Genomic DNA, 20,023 nt, shown 5'->3' on the forward strand with positions numbered 1-20,023 from the left:
GACCAGGTTATGGTCTTGAAGGCGCAACAGGCCCATAAGATGGAAGCATCATGGGAAGGGCCATTCACGGTCCAAGAGCGCCTGGGAGCTGTTAACTACCTCATAGCATTTCCCAATTCCTCCCTAAAACCCAGAGTTTACCATGTTAATTCTCTCAAGCCTTTCTATTCCAGAGACTTACAGGTTTGTCAGTTTACAGTCCAGAGAGATGATGCTGAGTGGCCTGACGGTGTCTACTATGAAGGGAAAAAGGACGGTGGTGTGGAAGAGGTGAACCTCTCAACCACCCTGGAATGTCTGCAGCGGCAACAAATCAAGGAGCTGTGCACTAGCTTCGCCCCATTATTCTCAGCCATGTTCACTACATTTTCTCATAGAAAGGGTGTGTCTTTACAAAGACTTATGCTAGCCGACATGCGAAATACATGCTAGCTTTAAAAAGGCTTCTCTTGCCAGCTGCAAATGAAGTGACATTATAGATTTTTTTTAAAAAAGCATACCAGTTTGCAACCATCTCCAACTAGTCATTTTGATTAAACCAAATATATTCTGTTATAGACATTTTAACACAGAATATTTTAAAACACTTGTTCTGTACAACATAGGTCTTAACATAAAAGGTTTAATTCTCAGCCGAGGGTATCAAGATGATCAGACATCCAGTAAACTATGTAAATATTTTCAGAAGTTACCAAACATGCAGTATAAAATTTTAAATAAAGTAAGAAGTGTGTAGGTATGTGCACTGTTCTGGTATATATAGTATGCACATATATTGCTGACTGTCAGGGCAAACCATAGGAGGTCATATTTACAATTGAAAAAAATGCTTACCTGTTAATGTAACTTAGAGCAACATATGTTGGCTGTTGTAGTTCTTGTTTCTCTAACACACGTGGGTCTGTATCTGTAATAAAAATACAAGTATGAATTTGCTATATTTGCACTGAAATATAGGAGTCTATAAGCAACATATCCGAAGAAGAAAAATTTAAAGTACCGTAGCTAAACCCCTTCTTAGAATAAGCTCAGAGCAGCACAATCATTTGTTCATTCACTTATAAACAACAAGATATTGCATTACTTTTCAAGGGAATTCCAAACATCAACAGTGATATCATTTCCATCTGTCATACAAACTTCATAATCCCGCTCATAAATACTACTTTTCATTGCTTATAGTAACAATATTGGCATCATTTCCATGGTTTACACTGTTAAAAATGAAATAAAGTCAAGAATTAAATATTTCTTTTAAGACATTTCTAAAGTTGATCAACAAACTGTGACACTTTACAATGGGACCAGTTTTCTCAAACAGCTATCTGTTAAGGTTCATCAGCTATTTACCTCTGCACATAAATTCTGCTTCTTCTCCTACCCTAGGTGTGTTATTTTCTAACTCTTTAAATCAGAAATGCACATAAAAGTACACATGTAGCAAAATATATGCCCAGCAGAGGACTGCCCCTCAGAAGCGGAGAAGCGAGCATTTGTCAGTTCCCACTAACACTGACTTTACCGTTCAAGAATGAACTGTACCTGGTTTTATGCACTAGTCTTGTTCAATTCAACTTTGCTTTTATCTAAACAAAGAAGCAGTCTTAGTCCATGTTGCTGAAATGAAGAAAGAGCATACACAGTTTTAAAAAACAAAAAAGTACTGTAAGAAAAAATAGGATAATATTGATTTAAAAAATGAAGTGTGGCCTCATGTTCCAATAGAGCCCCAAAAACAAGAACGGTTTTAAAAAGCTTCCAGCACAAAAGGTGTATCATGCATATGAACATTACTATTCTGTCATTATCACAAACTGTATGTACGTCTTTAACAGCAATTCCATGGACAACTTATGTTTCCTAACTATGAAGAATGCAGACTGTTTTACTAAATAGCTCTCTATAGTACTGCTGGTATCCATCTTTCATTTCTCACTGCAAAGAATATTGTCAACACTCTTGCAATATTCTAGACTGAACCTATTTTCTCCACAGATGTTATTTTTCAAAAGTTTATTTCCCTAATATTTGTCATATGTGCTTTTGAGCTAGTCAGCAGCATCTGTATTCTATTTAAAAACATTCCGGTAATAATCTTAGGCCCCAATTCTTTAGCCCTACTCAGGTAAAACTTCCATCAAAAGGAATGTCAGTTTTTGACTGAGGAATACAAGATTATTCAGTACTCAGTTCTAGTCAATTAACATTTTGTTTAATGAGTGCAGTCACTCCTGGGCTGCCATAAAGCTTAAGAATAATTCAAAAAGACTTCCCCTGGCCACCCATATTTGTTCCATGGCAACTCAGACTCTAAGTTTGACAACATACTTCACCAACACGCCCATACATAGATAGAAACTTACAATGACAACATATTTGATTGAGCAGGTTTAGAGAACAGTCACATATGCATACATAGTGTCAAGCAGACCAACAACCTGTAGCCAATTACTTTTTAACAGGAAACAGACCTTTTCTTATGTCTGAAAAGCAGTTGCAGACCAGAGAGATTACAGCAATCACCAATGCACAGTGCGCTGGACTGCTCTAACTGAAGATAGTGACAAATCAGTTATCTTATACGTTATCTTTATGCTCCACTCAACCAGGAATGGCAGGCTCAAACACAAAAATCTCTCTTATATGTGCCTTTGGATTACTGTGAGACCTCCATTCATTTAGCAAGCCAAGCACACAACCTGCGTCATGATGAACTCTGTTAGATTTACATCTTTGTGGTTCAAGGTCTACCAGGGGACTGCCTTCATGCAGAATGTCTGCAGATCATTATCCCCTGTCGGGGTCATCCTAAAACTGCTTCAACCCAAGTTTAGGCATCTGTGGCTAAATAACTGCAGCTTCCCTAATCCAGTTCTTAACTTGGATTAACCTTCATCAACAATGAACAGTTTCTGTGACTGAATGAGGCGACTTTGGGGCTGGTTTGAGTCAGAGCACTACATGTATATGTGGGAGAGAGGGGCTAAGGGAAAAAACTTTATAGTGGAGTATCCACCACCTATTTGCTTTATGGGAGCAGCTCCCCTTAGCACTGACTGAAGATAAGAAAGCCTACATGACGTTCATCTTGATATGTCAGAACACAGTGTGGGAAACTGTTTACCTAACATCTGCGCACAGGACAGATCAAAACTGAACCCTCAGATCACTGTTTGTAGCATTCTTGTAGCATCTTTTATTGGATTAACTTCTGGTGGTGAAACAGACAAGCTTTCGAGCTACACACATTCTAGTCACAAATTGTCTAGGAACAGGTAGCAAAGGTCTCATATTATAGTATCAAACTGATTTCAAAATGTCTTCAGTGAATGATTTTTGGTTTGCTAACCATTTGGTAACTACACTTCACACACAGTGCTGTGTTGGGCTATATACAAGTCATGAGGTATTCCTTCTGTTCTTTGGTTGGATGACATACATAACTCACCAAAAAAGCAAATGATATATACTGTGAAATTTGTAATTACTTTAAAAACTGCTTTTGCATGTGCACTTCTAAAGCTTGAGACCTTGAACGTATGCAGAAAGAAAAACACAAAAGGGTAATAAATATGGTCAAACTAAAATTCACTTTCAAATTTAAAGTTCCAAAAACGTTTTCCACTAGACTAATGAAAACCACATTCACTTTTCTAAATATTTATTTGTTCCTATAATAATGTAACTTACTTGCATTTAGCACTTCTTATCAGAGACTCTCCAAGCACAATTATTTATTGGCGTTTGGGGTGGAGCTTTAAAGCTTTAATGGGGGGTGAAGCTGTGGGAACAACAGAAGCAGTTGCTGCTGTCTTCTGAGCTTTTGGATACTTCTCTGAACAGCTTTCACTCCAGCTTCACAGTACTTGGTTCTGCAAGACTACAACTAACTATTCTCTCACCTCTCCTGCTTTTGTTCCAGCAACATGGAAAGAGACAAGACAAGATACAACGGGGGGTAGTTTAATAAGGCTGCAATTTTATTCACTTAACATATCTGGGGAATATTCGGCAATAAATCATATGGTGCAGGTCATAATTTTTTTCTTAATTGCTTCCATTTATTTGGAGGAGGGGTGCCATCCACCCTCTCCTTTCCCACCCTGGGCACAGTCAGCCCATTGCTGAGACCCCACTGTTCTCCTTTCATATGTAGGTTCAGAGGGATGGGAAAAACAGGGAGGGAGGACTGTCTCCCTGCTGTTCCAGATGTTAGGAACCCCAACACCCTTATTCCAGCTTCCTTAGGGGATGCCTCCCCTAAATCCACTTCCAACTCCTGTTTATCAGGGAACTGTATCCCTCTGTAATGAGCAGCCACAAAGGGTACCTGCCACACTTGATATCCATTAAGTTGCAACATCTTGACCTAGCCTTCTTATCTACCTCACCAGGTCGCCGACATGAGAAAAAACCTACCCCACCTCAGCCAATCTAGCAGTGAAGAATAAATGCCTTATCAGCCCTAAAGAAAAAAAAGGAGACTAGTGCAAGATCACAGCAGATCACAAAATCCAGTCCTACTTAATCCCATGGTTGGGAGGGTGCTACTGATTGATGAGAGAGAGAGATCCCTCTAGAGTACATCAGATATAAGTACCCTCACCCTGGTGAGTTGGTGCCCGCAGCTTGTCTGGTCACTCCTTGTTCTCCTTTGGGAGCCACTCAGGTAACTCTGTTCCTCTTTCTCCTGCCTTGTAATGCAGCAGGGATCATGAAAGGAGCCCTGCCGTGTTTTTCCCGCTGCCCAGACAAAGAATTACCACATGCAGTTGTGGTAAGCACTATTATGTCATAGGGCTGGTCTTCACTATCGGGGAGATCAACACTGCTCCAATCAATGCAGTGGGTGTTGATTTAGTGGATCTAGTAAAGACTCACTAAATTGATAGCAGAGTGCGCTTCAGTTGACCACGGTACTCCACCTTTCAGAAAGGAGTAAAGTAAGTTGACAAGAGAGCATCTTCCATCTAGGCAGTGCAGTGAAGACACAGGGGTAAGTTGACCTAAGCTACGACAACTCCAGCTACATTATTCATGTAGCTGGAGTAGCATAACTTACCCCGATACTGAAGACAAGTCTGTAGTCTTGAACTCTATTAGCTATTTACTCATTCCTTGCCCTGACTTCCTCTCCATGCCCATACCAGTACTCTTTCCCCTCAACGTCCCTTCCTCTCATGCTCCCTTCACACATCTCATTTTCATTTCTTTATCTCCCTTTCTCTCCTTCCACTTTCATCTAGAGTGACCAGATGTCCCAATTTTATAGGGACAGTCCCGATTTTTGGGTCTTTTTGTTATATAAGCTCCTATTCCCCCACCTCCATCCCGATTTTTCACACTTGCTGTCTGGTCACCCTACTTTCATCCCACCAATTTGTCATTCCCCCCTAAAATTGTCAATGCAGTTATTGAACAAGATAAAATAAGAAAAACATTATATAGATGTGTATAAACACCAGTCAACATTTGCACATGACAAACCTAAGGTATCCCATTAATTTTTACTCTACTAATTCTTGTATTTACTTCCCCTATTCCCTCTGACTTTTAGTGTGCTCTTTCTTTTTGTGCCCTGCTTTAACTACAGATAGTGTCTATTTTATTTTATATTTCTATCCATTTAGTGGATAGCACTAGCAGACTTTGGGGCAAATAATGAATATATGCTATTATTTAGTAGTAATTATTAAATTAAAAACTATTTTTACCTAAGTGAGCTGTGAATTATTATACCCATTTTACAGCTGGATGAACTGAGGTACAAAGAGATTAATTGTCTTACTCAAGATTAAAGAGCAAGTTAGTGGCAATGCCTGGCACCAAAGCCATAAACCCTGACTCCGAGTCCCCTGCTCTCTTTCACTCTCTCTTCCCAAAGGCATTCACACAGATATTCAAATGGATGATATTTAGAAAACAATGTGAAATAACCAACATAAATATTGCCCAAAGTTAAATTAATAGTTTGGATCCCTGTGTTTGCGACACAATATAGATTGTATTTGTGGTGTGACAGGGAAAACATTACACATACTCAAATGGTAAAACAGATCTGTGTAATCTGAAAAAGAAATATAATCATATTTCTATACATATAAATGGCTATATATATATAAAATGGCTATATAAAAATACTCAGTCAATGTTTCCTTAAGTACCTGCAAGCTAGTAATCTTAGTACAAAGTTGCCTAAACAGTTTTCTATGGAACACATATAGAGTTAAATGTATCTGCAGGTGACGAATCTTCAATACATCTCACTGCAAGCATCCACAAATCAGTGCACACAAAAAGCTGCAGGAATTGATCACTTGTTGGTCTGTACAAGTATCACTTTAACCACCTGCTTCCTTAGTTATTAGTGTGCGGTACTAATGACTCACTGTTTTACTGCGTTCATTAATTATATAGTGCAGCTCTTCAGATCCAGTAGAACAAAGCTTCACTTCCCAACTGCAAAATATATAAGCCACTTTCATTATTTCTTCTCTCTCACACAACGCAATATGCATCACTGAATACATTTTATAGCATCAGGAGAGCAGGAATAAGCAGTTTTTGTAGCACAGCTCTTTACAGTTCTTTTTCTCTCTCACACATCCCCCCCTACAGAACTAGGTTTTCTAATGAACAGTTCAAACAAGGGAACTTCTTCACTTCACTTCATATTGCATTGTCACTCTGCCTTTACACAGCTTTGCTATAAGCGATGGAACATAACGCTAATTAAAATAAAACAAAACGTACAGCTACCCAGATGCTACTCTGCTTTGTTTGGTTATGCCACTGTTAAAACTTGAACATTGACTAAAACAGTCATCAGATGATCAACTTGGGTAAATAATAGGATGTGAACACTTAAAATTTTCATGCCAATATGCCATGCTTTAAACTGGCAAGGAGACAAGAAGTGTCAGCATTTAACTAATCTGGTCTTCCAAGACTATAAATAATTATACTGCACCATCTTTATATGGCTGTTGTAGGAAGCAGCCGTGTTAGTCTGTATCCGCAAAAAGAACAGGAGTACTTGTGCACCTTAGAGGCTAACACATTTATTTGAACATAAGCTTTCGTGGGATAACAGAAGAAGTGGGCTGTAGCCCGCGAAAACTTATGGTCAAATAAATTTGTTAGACTCTAAGGTGCCACAAGTACTCCTGTTCTTTTTACAGTCTACAGTGTTCTTTTAAAACTCAGGAAACAACTTTGTTTCAATAAGTGAAACAAACAAAAATCCAAAAGCTCACCCTGCCACGTTGTCTAAATATAATTTTCACTAATGCCAATTATATCCTTTTCTTTCACATGAACATTTTAGCATAAAATAAACGCTATTATAGTTACTAATTTTGGGTATGGCTACACTTGCAGCTGTACAGTGCTGGGAGTTACAGCTGTCTTCGTACAGCTGTGTAGGGAAAGCGCTGCAGTGTGGCAACACTGACAGCTATCAGAGCTGCAGTGTGGCCACATTTGCAGCATTTGCAGCGCTGTTGGGAGTGGCTGAACAGGCATTCTGGGACACCTCCAAATACATCTGGAGGCCAATTACAGCGCTTTTGGTGGCCACACTGGCGGAGCAGTGCTGCATCACCAGCACTGCAATCGTTATACCCCAGGCAGAGCAGGAGTACAGCCAGCGCTGCAGCCAGAGAGATGCAGCGCTGTATGTGCCTTGCAAGTGTGGGACGGTGAGTAAGTTGCAGCGCTGTAAACCCACCACCAGCGCTGCAACTCTCCAGTGTAGCCAAGCCCTTTATGTCCATTTACTATTCTTAAATATAGAGTCAGTTTTTAATCAGGTATACACCCGATAAAGATCAGACAGTTTTGATAAGAAAATTTAATAAAGTTTATAAAAACAAATAAGCCACAATGACAACTGGCTTTATTCTCCACAACCTTTTACCTTATGTAATTATTGACACTGATGTAAGAGGAGTGAAAAACACTATCTAAATTACAACGTGGCATTTTACACCCACTTTGCATTCCTTTCTAACACAAAGCAAGCCGTGAAGAATTAGGCACAATTGTTAGCAGTGAACTGAATAGCAGCAGTCCACTGAGCCAGAGCCTTTCACCTCTAGATCTTAGGTTCAAATCCAACCTATGTTGTTACCTGAAAACTTTTAAAGAGGCCTTTAAAATGAGTGGATCATCTTAATCCAGTTCCTGGTGATCAGGTGTTCTTATTACAAAACTGTTACTAGTTCTAGCACTATTTGTGATAGTCTCAGAAAAGAGACTAACGGCTGAATGTGGTGAAGACTGAACTATTCTTTCACTTCACAGAGGTAGTCTTTCCAGAGTAGGGTTGAGTATGCTGTCAGACCAGTGGTGAGAAAGCTTGCACTGTCAGGGCCTATGTTGTACCAGTTTTGCATTAGCAGATGACCGTAAGCAAAGATCATCAAAGCTGGATGCCTAAAGTGTGGCACATAAATCCATATTCAGGTGAAAAGCAAGTTGCCCAATTTCCAAAGGTGCTTATCATCTGTAACTCTTATTGACTTCAGTGGAGTTGCATGTACTGCATGTCTTTGAAAAAAAAAAAAATCAGGCCACTCATTTAGGCCCCTAATATTAAGTTTTAAAGCTGATTCTTATCTCCAGAGCCAATCATTCCATCCCATTACATGAGCACTAAATTCACAACAACAGAATCACAAAATATTTTCAGGATTTTTAGAATAACTATTTCACTGTTTCTAATAAATCTTAGAGAATGTGGACATCTCCCCAATATTTACAAAAGAAAAAAATACAAATCCTGGGTGCGATTTTCAAAAATACCTAAATAATGGAAACACTGACTTTCAATGGGACCTGTGCTCCTAAGTTACTTAGGGAATTATGAAAATCAACTCCCTAACATAAAATCAAAACAGATGCACAACATACTATTATTAGGTTCTCAAAGGTCCCCAAATTCCCGATTAACTTCTTTTGAAGAACATTCATGCACATATTACCACCTACACACCATCCAGCATCAGCTCTTAGAGTGTCTGTGTTGTATGTAACTTGGTATTTCATTTCACCTTAAAAACTGGCTGATACAAATGAGCTCATTAATTATAACTAACCTTCCCTAGACACTAGCTTACTTCAACTAATGTATGCCAAAAAAAATTTTTTGAGCTCAAAATAAAAGTCAACAATTTTTTATACAGTGATAACATCTGAGAAACAAGAACCCTTCCCTCTTGTGTCATAGAAAAATATATAGTTTCTTGATGGATACTGCAAAGGTATATGTCAATTCAGAGAACATAAGTAGAAGCAAACCCAAGATCTATTCTTATATCAACAGAATAATTAATGAACAATACTATCTCCCTCCCTCTGCCCGTCTTTTTTTATTTATACTGTAAACTCTCAGGCAGGGACTGGCTAAGCCTTCTCTACATGGAAATTTAAGATGAATTAAATAATTTTGTGAAGTTAAAATACCTGAAAGCCCATTTAGCTCCTATATAGATGTTCTCATTCTAAAATAAATGACTTTTGTTGGTTTCAGCTTAACCCATGTCTTCAGTACAGGAACTACAGTGGCATAGGCATACCATTGTAGCTATGCAGCATAACTCCATAGTGTAGAAACAGCTTACAGCAACAGAAGGGCTTTTTTTTTTGCTGTAGGAACACCACCTCTCCAAGTGACAGTAGCTTCCGTAGACTTAATTGCACCTACACTAGGGGTTAAATCGGCATAGCTACAATGGGCAGGGATGTGGATTTTTCACTGCCCCTACATTTTAAGTGTAAACCACCCTACAATCTCAAACCAAGGTCACTTTACTTTTGAATGAGAACACCGAGGTAGGGGTTTAAATGTGCTTAAACATTTAACTGATCTACGTTAACTTCACAGGTTCAGTTAATTCATTTTAACTTACCAGAGTGTCCCCATTCAGACATGTTCTTACCATGTTTCTACAGACCCTAGCATATAGAGCTAAAGAGCTCTGACTGAAGCCTCTAGATGCTAATGTAATACAAAATCCTTATTAACGATTCCATGCTTACTGGTGGCTCAGCAACAGAATTGACCAGCTCACTGGGCATTTTCTGATTTTTGTACATAAAAACAGAATAAAAGAAATAAAACAAAACAGAAGATTTATGAATCTTTTATCAGTTAACATTTATTTGATTTATTTATGACAATATATAATAAAATCAGATACTGTATCAGAAACATTACAGTGATTCTTAAGCTGCTGACAACACTTGGACGTACTATGAAAAAAATCATCAGGTAAAATTATGGCTTTTATGATCATTTTAAATCTTTCAAGATCCTGCTTTTACCTTAATTATTGCACGCTAATAATTGGCCATACTACTCCTTGAGTTTAAACACTGTAACTAAAAGTAACCTTTGGAGCTGTCATGTTATCTTCAAACAGGCAATTAAAGTGAAAAATGAGAATGTGTATAACTTTCCAGCATTGTCTATTATATATAAATAACACTACATACAAACAAGGGCGAGACAGTGGGATTCAACCCAAACATTTATCAGCTCGGTCACATCTTCATTTGTTTGCTTTAAAAATACACTCTCCAGTCATTTTCTGTCATATAACTGTGGTGTTCTGCTGCCATGAAAAGAGTTCTTTATTTTCTATTTACAAATTAAAAGGACTTTCCCTCCCACAGCACAAAAACCTTTGGGGGTTAATTCATATCTTGAAGTACAGTAGAATGCTATTATTTGAACTTAGGCTGTAACAAATATGCTTGGATAACCACAGAATCATAGAAATGGAAGGGACTTTGAGAGGTCATCTAGTTCAGTCCTCTGCACTCATGACAGGACTAATTATCTAGACCATCCCTGACAGATGTTTGTCTAACCTGCTCTTAAAAAAAATCTCCAAAGGAGGAGATTCCACAACCTCCCTAGACAATTTATTCCTTAACCACCCTGACAATTAGGAATTTTTTCCTCATGTCCAACCTAAACCTCCCTAGCTGTAATTTAAGTCCATTGCTTCCCATTCCTATCCCCAGAGGTTAAGAAAAACAATTTTTCTTCTTCCTCCTTGTAACAACCTTTTACATTCTTGAAAACTGTTATGTCCCCTCTCAGTCTTCTCTTTTCCGGACTAAACAAATCCAATTTTTTTCAATCTTCCCTCATAGGTGATGTTTTCTAGACCTTTAATCATTTTTGTTGTTCTTCTCTGGACTTTCTCCAGTTTGTCCACATATTTCCTGAAATGTGGCGCCCAGAACTGGACACAATACTCCAGTTGAGGCCTAATCAGCGCGGAGTAGAGCAGAATTACTTCTCGTGTCTTGCTTACAACACTCCTGCTAATATATCCTAGAATGATGTTTGCTTTTTTGCAACAGCATTATACCGTTGACTCATACTTATCTGTTGGTCCACTATGACCCCGCAGTACTTATTCCTAGCCAGTCATTAACCATGAGTTAATGGACAGAGGATTGTGCTACTGATTTGTTTCTACATTTGCAAGAAATTTGAATTGTAGGGATCTGAGTTATCAGAATTTAATAGCAGTTCGTCACTTTAATTTGGGTTAGTATACCCCCTCTTTTTATTACATCTTAGCATCTAAATACAGTGGTGATTGGTGACTTGTATGCAAGTGCATATATATAAATACAGACAGACACACACCCCGGTATAAATACAAACACAAATTACACACATGCACACACATCTTAGATAAATAGAAAAGTACACAAATCATGAAGAAAATTCCTATGTCTGAGAAGATCCACAAACTTTATATGTAGTGGACATTGGTTCTACGCTGGTGTACAGTAACTCCACTTTACTTACTCTTGATTTGCACCAGTTTACACTCACTGGGCTTGAGACACCTCTCATTTATAGAAAGAAAAAAACCACTATGATAATTTTTATTTTAAAAAGTAAAATACATAGGAAAATAAACTTTAATAAAATAGCAGGGGATGACTGTGATTCGTTAAGATAAGAGTATATGTTATGACTACAACTCCCTAGTAATATTCCCAGCATCTCATGTCTGAGATTATTATAATAAGTTACTGCAAGCTACCTATTTACTATTTTTCACTCAAATAAAAGGTAATTGTTGGTAACTAGCTGCAAATATACATATGTCACATATTGATGTCTCATGATCTTTCAGATGTAGCTAGCTGCAAGAGCACTTCATATGCTATGATTTTGCACTTACGTTAATTAGTTTTTATTTGAAACCGATAATTATTGCTGTAACACAAGGCAGTAATTAATGGCTACTATGAGTGGGTAAAATATTCATTAATCAAGTCAACAGACAAGAGAGACCTGCAGAGTGTTGCAAAGGTCCTTACAGAAGGAGAAAAATGAATCTGCTGGGACTTTATCTAAAAAAAACCAAATAGAGGTTAAAACTATTCAGTCAAAAAGAATTCAAAAGGTTTAAATCAAATGTGCAACACAACCAATTAATGATGATATCTCAGATTATATTGGGGACTTGCATCAAACTCCACAACTGTATTCTTGTATAGGTGTGGCAGGAAACTACTTTCATTAAAATCATCAAGCTTCACATATTAGCTTAACTCCAAGAAATTTTATCCTTACAAGATGTCACTGAAAAGTATTTAAAAAAAAAAAGGAGAGCTACTCTCATCACCTTCCAAAAAAGATAAGCAAAGAAAACAAAATTCATCTAATTTTGGCACTCTCTAAAAAGGTCAACAACTGAATTAAATTTGTTTTGTTCCAACTGTGCTATCAGCATTTTCAGTTGTCCCTCCATCCCCCGTCCTCCCCCTGCTATACAGATTCACTTTAGGCGCTGAAACACAAACAGATTAAACAGGCCATAAAGACTAATTTACTCAAAATGAAAAAAAAAAAAAATGAAGCTCCCAGATTATTTTTAAGAAGTCAAACCCATAATTTCAGGCTATTGTGTTATCCCATAATAAAACTGCATCTAGTTTTCTCGCTTTCTCTTCTGAAGCAAATATGCATCCACAAGCCTCTCTTTTTATCCCATTTGGATACAAGTTCTCTGGGTGACTGGGCCAGAGGCCTTCTACTTTTCCCACCCTGCCAATTCCTCTATCTCCAACAAACATACATTTTCTCTGCCTTCTAAAACCCTACATCATGCCCAAGTATCTTTCCAACTTACAGACACAAAGTGCCAGTTTTAGGCACTGGTCTTTTTGGCAGGTTGCTCTGCTACTACTGGACAGCTGGCCCTTCCCAAACAAAGCCCAGTCCTGCCAACAGATTCGTGTGGGTAGACCCTTGCAGTACCCCACATAATTCAGTGGGAGTCTACCCAAGCAGAGCCAGAAGGAGGACAGGGACCAAAAATGGTTTTCATATAACTTTGACCACCTCTATCCTTGATTTACAAATTTCTTGCCATGTATCATTTGTGTTTTTAAAATCAAGCATGAAAGAGAAGGGAGAGCACAGAATAAGTCAAACAATTATTATTAAAATGAGTATCAGGACTCTCAATCTAGGATAAACAATTTTTAAAGCCCTTCATTTCTGGTTTTTAACAATTTTTACCAAAAATTTTCAGTTACATAAAAGCTATTATTCGATTTTCACCTGAATTTTGGACCACTCAAGTACATGAAAATACCAATTTTGTTAAACAAATGAAATCCGTTACATTAGGTAGACGTGTTTATGTCAACAATAAATTAGTTTAAGTGTATATGTGAGACTGTTAAGGCAACATAGTGGAAGATACATCACATATGCACGTGTGTGCATGCCTGTGTATGTTCTGTTAATACACAGTTCATGAAATACCACAACATAAACTGCTTTTACTTGCAATACTCTTATTTTTCTCTGTTTGCTTCTTTTTTTCATCCTCCGATCTCCCAATATTAACCTGAATATTTACCCAGATTTTGCACCAATTTTCATATATTTTTAAATTTTTGTAACAAATATTGAAATTCCTGGGACATTTCAAACAAAATACAAACCAAAAATGAAGGTCCTTGACAATTTTGCATAGAACAGGCAATTATTTCACCACAGGTGGTCCTCGTATTAAAAAAAATACAAAATTTATAGGCTTTGGGTTTTTTAATTATTATTGCTCAACTATTCAAATGCTTGTCATAGCCTAGTTTTAATAATGTCTCAAAAGTCTGGAATAAATAAAACAGTATCATTTTAAGTAAAAGTTCAAAATATACCTCTTGACAGTTCTGAGGTCTGAGGATTTAATTCCCAAAAATATTAATGATCTCCAGGAGTTAAAATAATGTAATTATATCCCAGCTAAACCACAAACTGGACTTCAGTGGTACATATTTCATTTGCAATGTCACGAGATCTTCATTTTGGACTATCAACATAGCACTAAATCTTGATCTGTCATTGAAAACAGGCCACTTCTAATTTTGGCTTGCAGCACTGTAAAATGAACTGCAAAAGGCAGCTAATATTTCACATGTTAAATCTCTCCATCTCTCCCTGAATCAAAAACAGAAAGCTTATTGACAGAAATTATTTACTGTACACAAATACATATGCTAACAAAAAAAAAAAAAAAGAGTCTTCAGTGCATTGGAAGAAAACTTAGTACATACTTTACTCTTGACTCAAGAAAGTTGACATGGGGGCTAGCCTACTGTGAGTGCTCTGCATGGTCTTGCGGGAAGCTCAGATTGGATTCCTAGTCCTGATTTCTCACTAGCAGGGGGTAGAAGTGCTGTGAACTCAGCATGCTCCTGTGAGGAGAGCCTTGCATCATGCCATACCAACCCCTCCAGCCAATGTAGGAACTGTATAGATGTACTCTGGGGAAGTCCCATCGAGAAATATGGTGATTGTAATATGAGAAGGTAGGGAACAAAGAAAACTTTGTGGAAACCAAGCTGGATCTGTGGATGCCAATGCCTGTTTGGTCAGCAAACTCACTTAGACACGCTATATGCAAGTTTCCAATCACTGCACACATATTACTCTCATTCATAGCCAGAGAGGAATGTACTTCAATCAACTTTTAGTGGACCTAACCCTTTTGTAGGCCTGACTACATATTTTACCACAACCACCACCATGTCAGACCTGAGGCTAAACACAACTCCAAATCTGTCATCACAATTGCCCATTAAATTTGGAGATCTGAGTCTACTGCTGTTATAAATAAATAAATAAACAAACAAACAAACCAGTGACTTAATTCCCAGTCTTAATTTTTTTTTAAGCAGCAAAAGATACCAATAGAAACTCTTGTGGTTTATTCATTCTGTACTGTTACATATTAGAAGAAATCCCTCGCTGTCAGAAAACAAAGAAATTAAAAGAACTGATTTAAGTTAGGCTATATTAAAAAAATACATATCCTGCAGCACCTGTCAAAAAGTTTCATTATTCATTCATTGGGACAGCAACTACCTTTTGTTAGTTAGAACAGAACTTCAAGTGGTGTAAATTGTTATATCTCCATTGAAATCAAGGGACAAGATCTGTCTCTGTATTTGTAGATCACTTAGCAAAAGGCAGACAGCCCTTTGAAAAATGATGATGTTGGTTTTCTAAAATGTAAGCATCTTCGACCCTGGTTCTTGAAAAAGTAGATTCTCTCTCTGCGGATTTGTAAGTGGGCAGGCGGGGGGTGGGGGGAATATAGAGCAATTCACTTTTAGGTTACCAGTTCAAGTCGAGCTCGTATCACTAACAGCTGAAAATCATTACCATCTGACAGCTCTTTCGTGTCTCGTTTGAAATGATTTGGTGGTCTCAGTTCAGCTCCTAGTGGACAGGAGTTTACAGGGAAAGTCCATCCCATACCTTTATCAAAACTTGTATTTGCAGCAGAGAATCCTGGACTGAACAGATACCAACGGTGTTCTGTGCTCTGAAAGCTCATCCCACCACATCAGCAATGAGACTCACCAGTGGAGAAGTTTTCATTACCACTGTGCCTACACTGAAGATGGCTGTTTTCTGAATAGGCAACTTCAGTTTCTAGAGCTGTCAATCAGCATTAAATCCACTCAAATTATAATAAAAAAATCAAATTGCATAAGATTTCTACATGAAGCATTGGGGGGAAGGCAGAGTTCAGACCTCATTAGGAAAATGTTACAAACTCTTATCTGTCATGTCTAGTACACCCTGGCTGCAATGCTATTCTTGAAAGCTTCAATACCTAGATCAATCTGACTGTCTCTCTCTGAAGGTTATTAATTAGAAGAAGAATTTAAAAAAGAAACTACTTATGAATAAGGTCCTTACTGAAGGTTTAAAGAGATAATAGCATGCAGTTTGAGCTTCAAAATGTTGCATGCGTAGGTTTTTGTGAATGGTTTAGTTTAAAAAAAATTAAAGCTTTTGTTTTGGATTTAAAAAATAGTCACTGCAAACTGCACAGCAAGCAATGCCCATTTGCCTAGTGCATAAGAATTAGTGTTAGCAACTAGAAACAAAAATGAAGTGACTAACCTACTTCACTGCACTAACCCAGGAAAATGCAGTAGAATAGCAAAAATGATGAAAATTAAATTAGCTTTCTAAAATGTGCTCAGTTTTGGCACTCTAAAATGCTTTTGGTAATGCAGGTAAACACATCTGCTCTTTAAATGTGTGGAGGGGTTTAAGTTGTCAGTGGTCCCTCTTACATATGTTTTAATAGGAGTTATGTAATTTTATATTAGAAGATCCTCAGGATCAAACATAAACATAAAAAACTCCCATTGACAATGAATGACTACTCCCTTATGCTCAGAAAAGTCACTGGGTTCAGGTTCATTCTGGGAATTTTCTTTCAGCCAGTACCGATACCATACCGACACCTTGTGGTCAGCTTTATTATAACACTTAAAACATTCTCAAGGTGGGGGGAGGGGGAAGGGGGAGAAGCATCCTATAATTCTACTTGAAGAAAATGGTTTAGGCTGAAATTTTCAAAGGAGCCCAAAGGAGCTGTATGTCCAAATCCCTTCAAAATTAAATAAGATGTGAGCACCTAACTCCCTTAAGTTCTTTTGAAAATCCCAGTCTTAAAAACTGTTGAACTTTTTAAAGGGAGAAAGTTAGTTTCAGCACAATTGTGGGAGGAACAAATATGCTTGGAGGTTTAGAACATTAACAGTGGGCTACCAGAACAGATGTTGTGTCAGTATTTCCATTATAGGTCAACTTTTTCAAGGATCTATAAAGTTCAAATTTGACACATTATTTCATCTCACTCAGATTTTCAGTTTTCTAAGTGAAGACAAAATAATTAAAACTTTCTTATAGATATAGTTTATCCTTCCATAAAGTCACTGACAAATAAATCATTGTTCATGTGAAATTGACAGGCTATTAGACTTTCACTCTCACAAGCACATGAAAATACCCAAAAGTACAAAAAACTGAATTATTCTACTTTTTAAATTAGCATGCTTTCCCAGGAAGGTCCAGCAGTCAGAGCACAGGACAGAGTCAGGAGACCTGGGATACACTGCCAACTCTGCCAGTGACTGGCTGTGTGACATTGTCACTCATAGAGGCCCTTAACCAACCTCCGTGTGTGTAAACAATTTTGTAAAGGATTTTTTTACCCGATTTTATCTAAAGATTCAGCAATGCACATAGCAGCTGCATTTAGAGTCAGCCTTTTCTCTGCTGTATATTGAGCTAAGAATGAAACGCTACCATAATTCTGAATTTCCATGCTTTTATGATTTTAAGTTAGAATCTAAAATATTTTCATATTTTAACTCCCACACTTCTTCTAGGTATTTGTTTTTTTCAAGCCACTCCTTCAATACAGAAGGCTATTAACAATATTTTGCCACTTATTTTAGTCCTAACAAACTAATCAAAGTCAAACGAAAACCTTCTCAACTAAACTAAGCCAAACTTTTGAAGTTTTATTATTTTTTAAAAAGGCTTGAAGGATAACTTGGAAATAGAAATATTTAGGGATAAGTTTTTTTAACAACAAAAAAGTGTATGTAGAATATTATGCGTAACATCTTATCAAGGTCCTTTAGCACTACCATATAGGTTTTTGAGGGTTAGTGTATTCTCTATAGAAGAAATATGTAATGCTGTCATTGAGCACAATGCCCCCAGACTGACTATTAAATACTATGTTCAGGATAAACTGGAAAGAATTTCTCAATGTAATGATGGTGCTATAAAGTCATTATATTCATTATGACAATGATCACCTTGCTCACAGAAACACAACTGGAACATAGAACAGCTCACCAATTCAATACTTATTGTAATTTATACACAATTAAATTACAACAAAGTATAATTTATAAAATATGTAAAATACACATCACTACCAATATGTACAATTAGACAAATATGAAGGATAACTTCTCTGTGGAAAGACTGTAAACCAATTATATCTGCTTCCTTAATTACCAAAGGGTAGTATCACATGAGCTAAAAGTCCCGTATTCATTAATTTTTGTAATTTATTACAAGAAACATAAAAACATTACTGATTTGGCACATAAACATTGCATTAGACACACCATTAACTGAAATGGCTTTTTATATATTTGATACATGGCTCAGGCATAGGAAGGCATTTTGATTTATTTTTCACTGTCACGCAAACTGATCAAATCCCACTGAGATTTTTGTCACTTAACATATCGATGGTAAAAAGACTCCAGCAAGACTGCAGTAGAACTTCTCAGAAAGAACATAAGACCTCAGTACAGAAATCCACTGTTTCACTGACAGGACAAGAGCATTTCGTGTAAATATACAGTTCTTCACAACTGCACTCTCTTCTGTTTAAAAGGCTACAGACTTGTTTTTTGACAGAATCTACATGTCATGCCATCTAGACATATCATCAGCTCAACAGGATAGTATCAAGCTGGATCTGAATGTGGGAAATTAGATTAAAATATCCTATGTTACTAGAATTAAGATAAAAAATGAAGATATTACATTATACATCTGACGAAATACAGGTCTTACACAGTACAGTCTCTTCTTCTGGAGTGAACAAAGCCATGAGTTTTGAGACACCCATTGCAAAGGCTTTTGTGCATCATGTTGCTCTACTTGTTTAATTCTGATCTCTGCTTTCTGACAGACAAAGCTTCATGCCTAGCTCAGTACAACTTTTTAAAAAATACTACTGATCAACTTTAGAAACACTATTAAATTTACTGTATTTTCAGGGTCTGTAGCAATTTAATTATGGATGATCCAGAAACAGTAAGTACCCATTATTTCACCTCAGGTTTTAATTACTACCCATCAGAAACCTGAAGAACTCAAACAATTATCTGCAATTATGAAAAACAGAGTATGTAGTCTTCAGAGTACTGTACATACTGTAGATATTTTACGAGTATTTCTTAAAGAGTATTATGCTTATTCATTCAGACAACAAAGTTGCTATTTAGGTTTTTATATATATAGTGCTATTCTATAAAGTAGAAACATAAGGGTTTGGGGGTGGGGGGGGAGGCTTTTGTAACCCCACGGATACTATCTAATGACAGTGGTATTAGTTAGTGATTTGGACATTACTATCATCAACATCAAAAGAGGTACAGTCTTGTATTAAAAGAATAAAATTGAAATATAATTTTTAAAAATAATTTAAAAGTCACTATTCTTTATAATAATCTTTTTGGAATCTTAAACTCTAAATCTGTTGCTTTACTGAAGAATTAAAAAAGAAAAATCAGAAGCTACTATTTAAAGAATACACTACCAGAAAAAACACACATTTAAAATTAAATGAATTTTTAAAAATTCAAGCTGGCAACACTCCTTTAAAATGAAAATTTTTCTCAGGTCAAGAGAGCTGTGTATCAACTTCAGCACAATTCAACTGCAACCATAACCAGATGGCTTCAAGATGTCATTTGGAACCTTCTTTGCACATGGTCTTGACACACACATTAACTTACACGTTATTTTAAGGAAATTAATATGAATTTTGGGAGATATGAGACATTAAAGTCACTAATGAGCATGGTTCACCCACTGTTCCTTAAGCATTTTGGCTGCCTATACAGGCATAATGCC

At 37.0% G+C, this 20,023-nt stretch overlaps 1 protein-coding gene across 2 annotated transcripts in view; it reads right to left on the reverse strand.

Annotated features, from left to right (window-relative positions):
• The window catches only part of JAZF1 (JAZF zinc finger 1), a 283,865-nt gene that overhangs the window by 144,987 nt on the left and 118,855 nt on the right, over window positions 1–20,023 (reverse strand). For both annotated transcript variants that reach the window (XM_032773794.2, XM_032773795.2), the window contains exon 2: window positions 835–907. In XM_032773794.2, coding sequence (XP_032629685.1) covers window positions 835–907 — 73 coding nt within the window. The remainder of the gene's footprint in view (window positions 1–834; window positions 908–20,023) is intronic.

This window comes from Chelonoidis abingdonii, chromosome 2 (genome assembly GCF_003597395.2).
Source record: "Chelonoidis abingdonii isolate Lonesome George chromosome 2, CheloAbing_2.0, whole genome shotgun sequence".
Lineage (NCBI taxonomy): Eukaryota > Metazoa > Chordata > Testudines > Testudinidae > Chelonoidis > Chelonoidis abingdonii.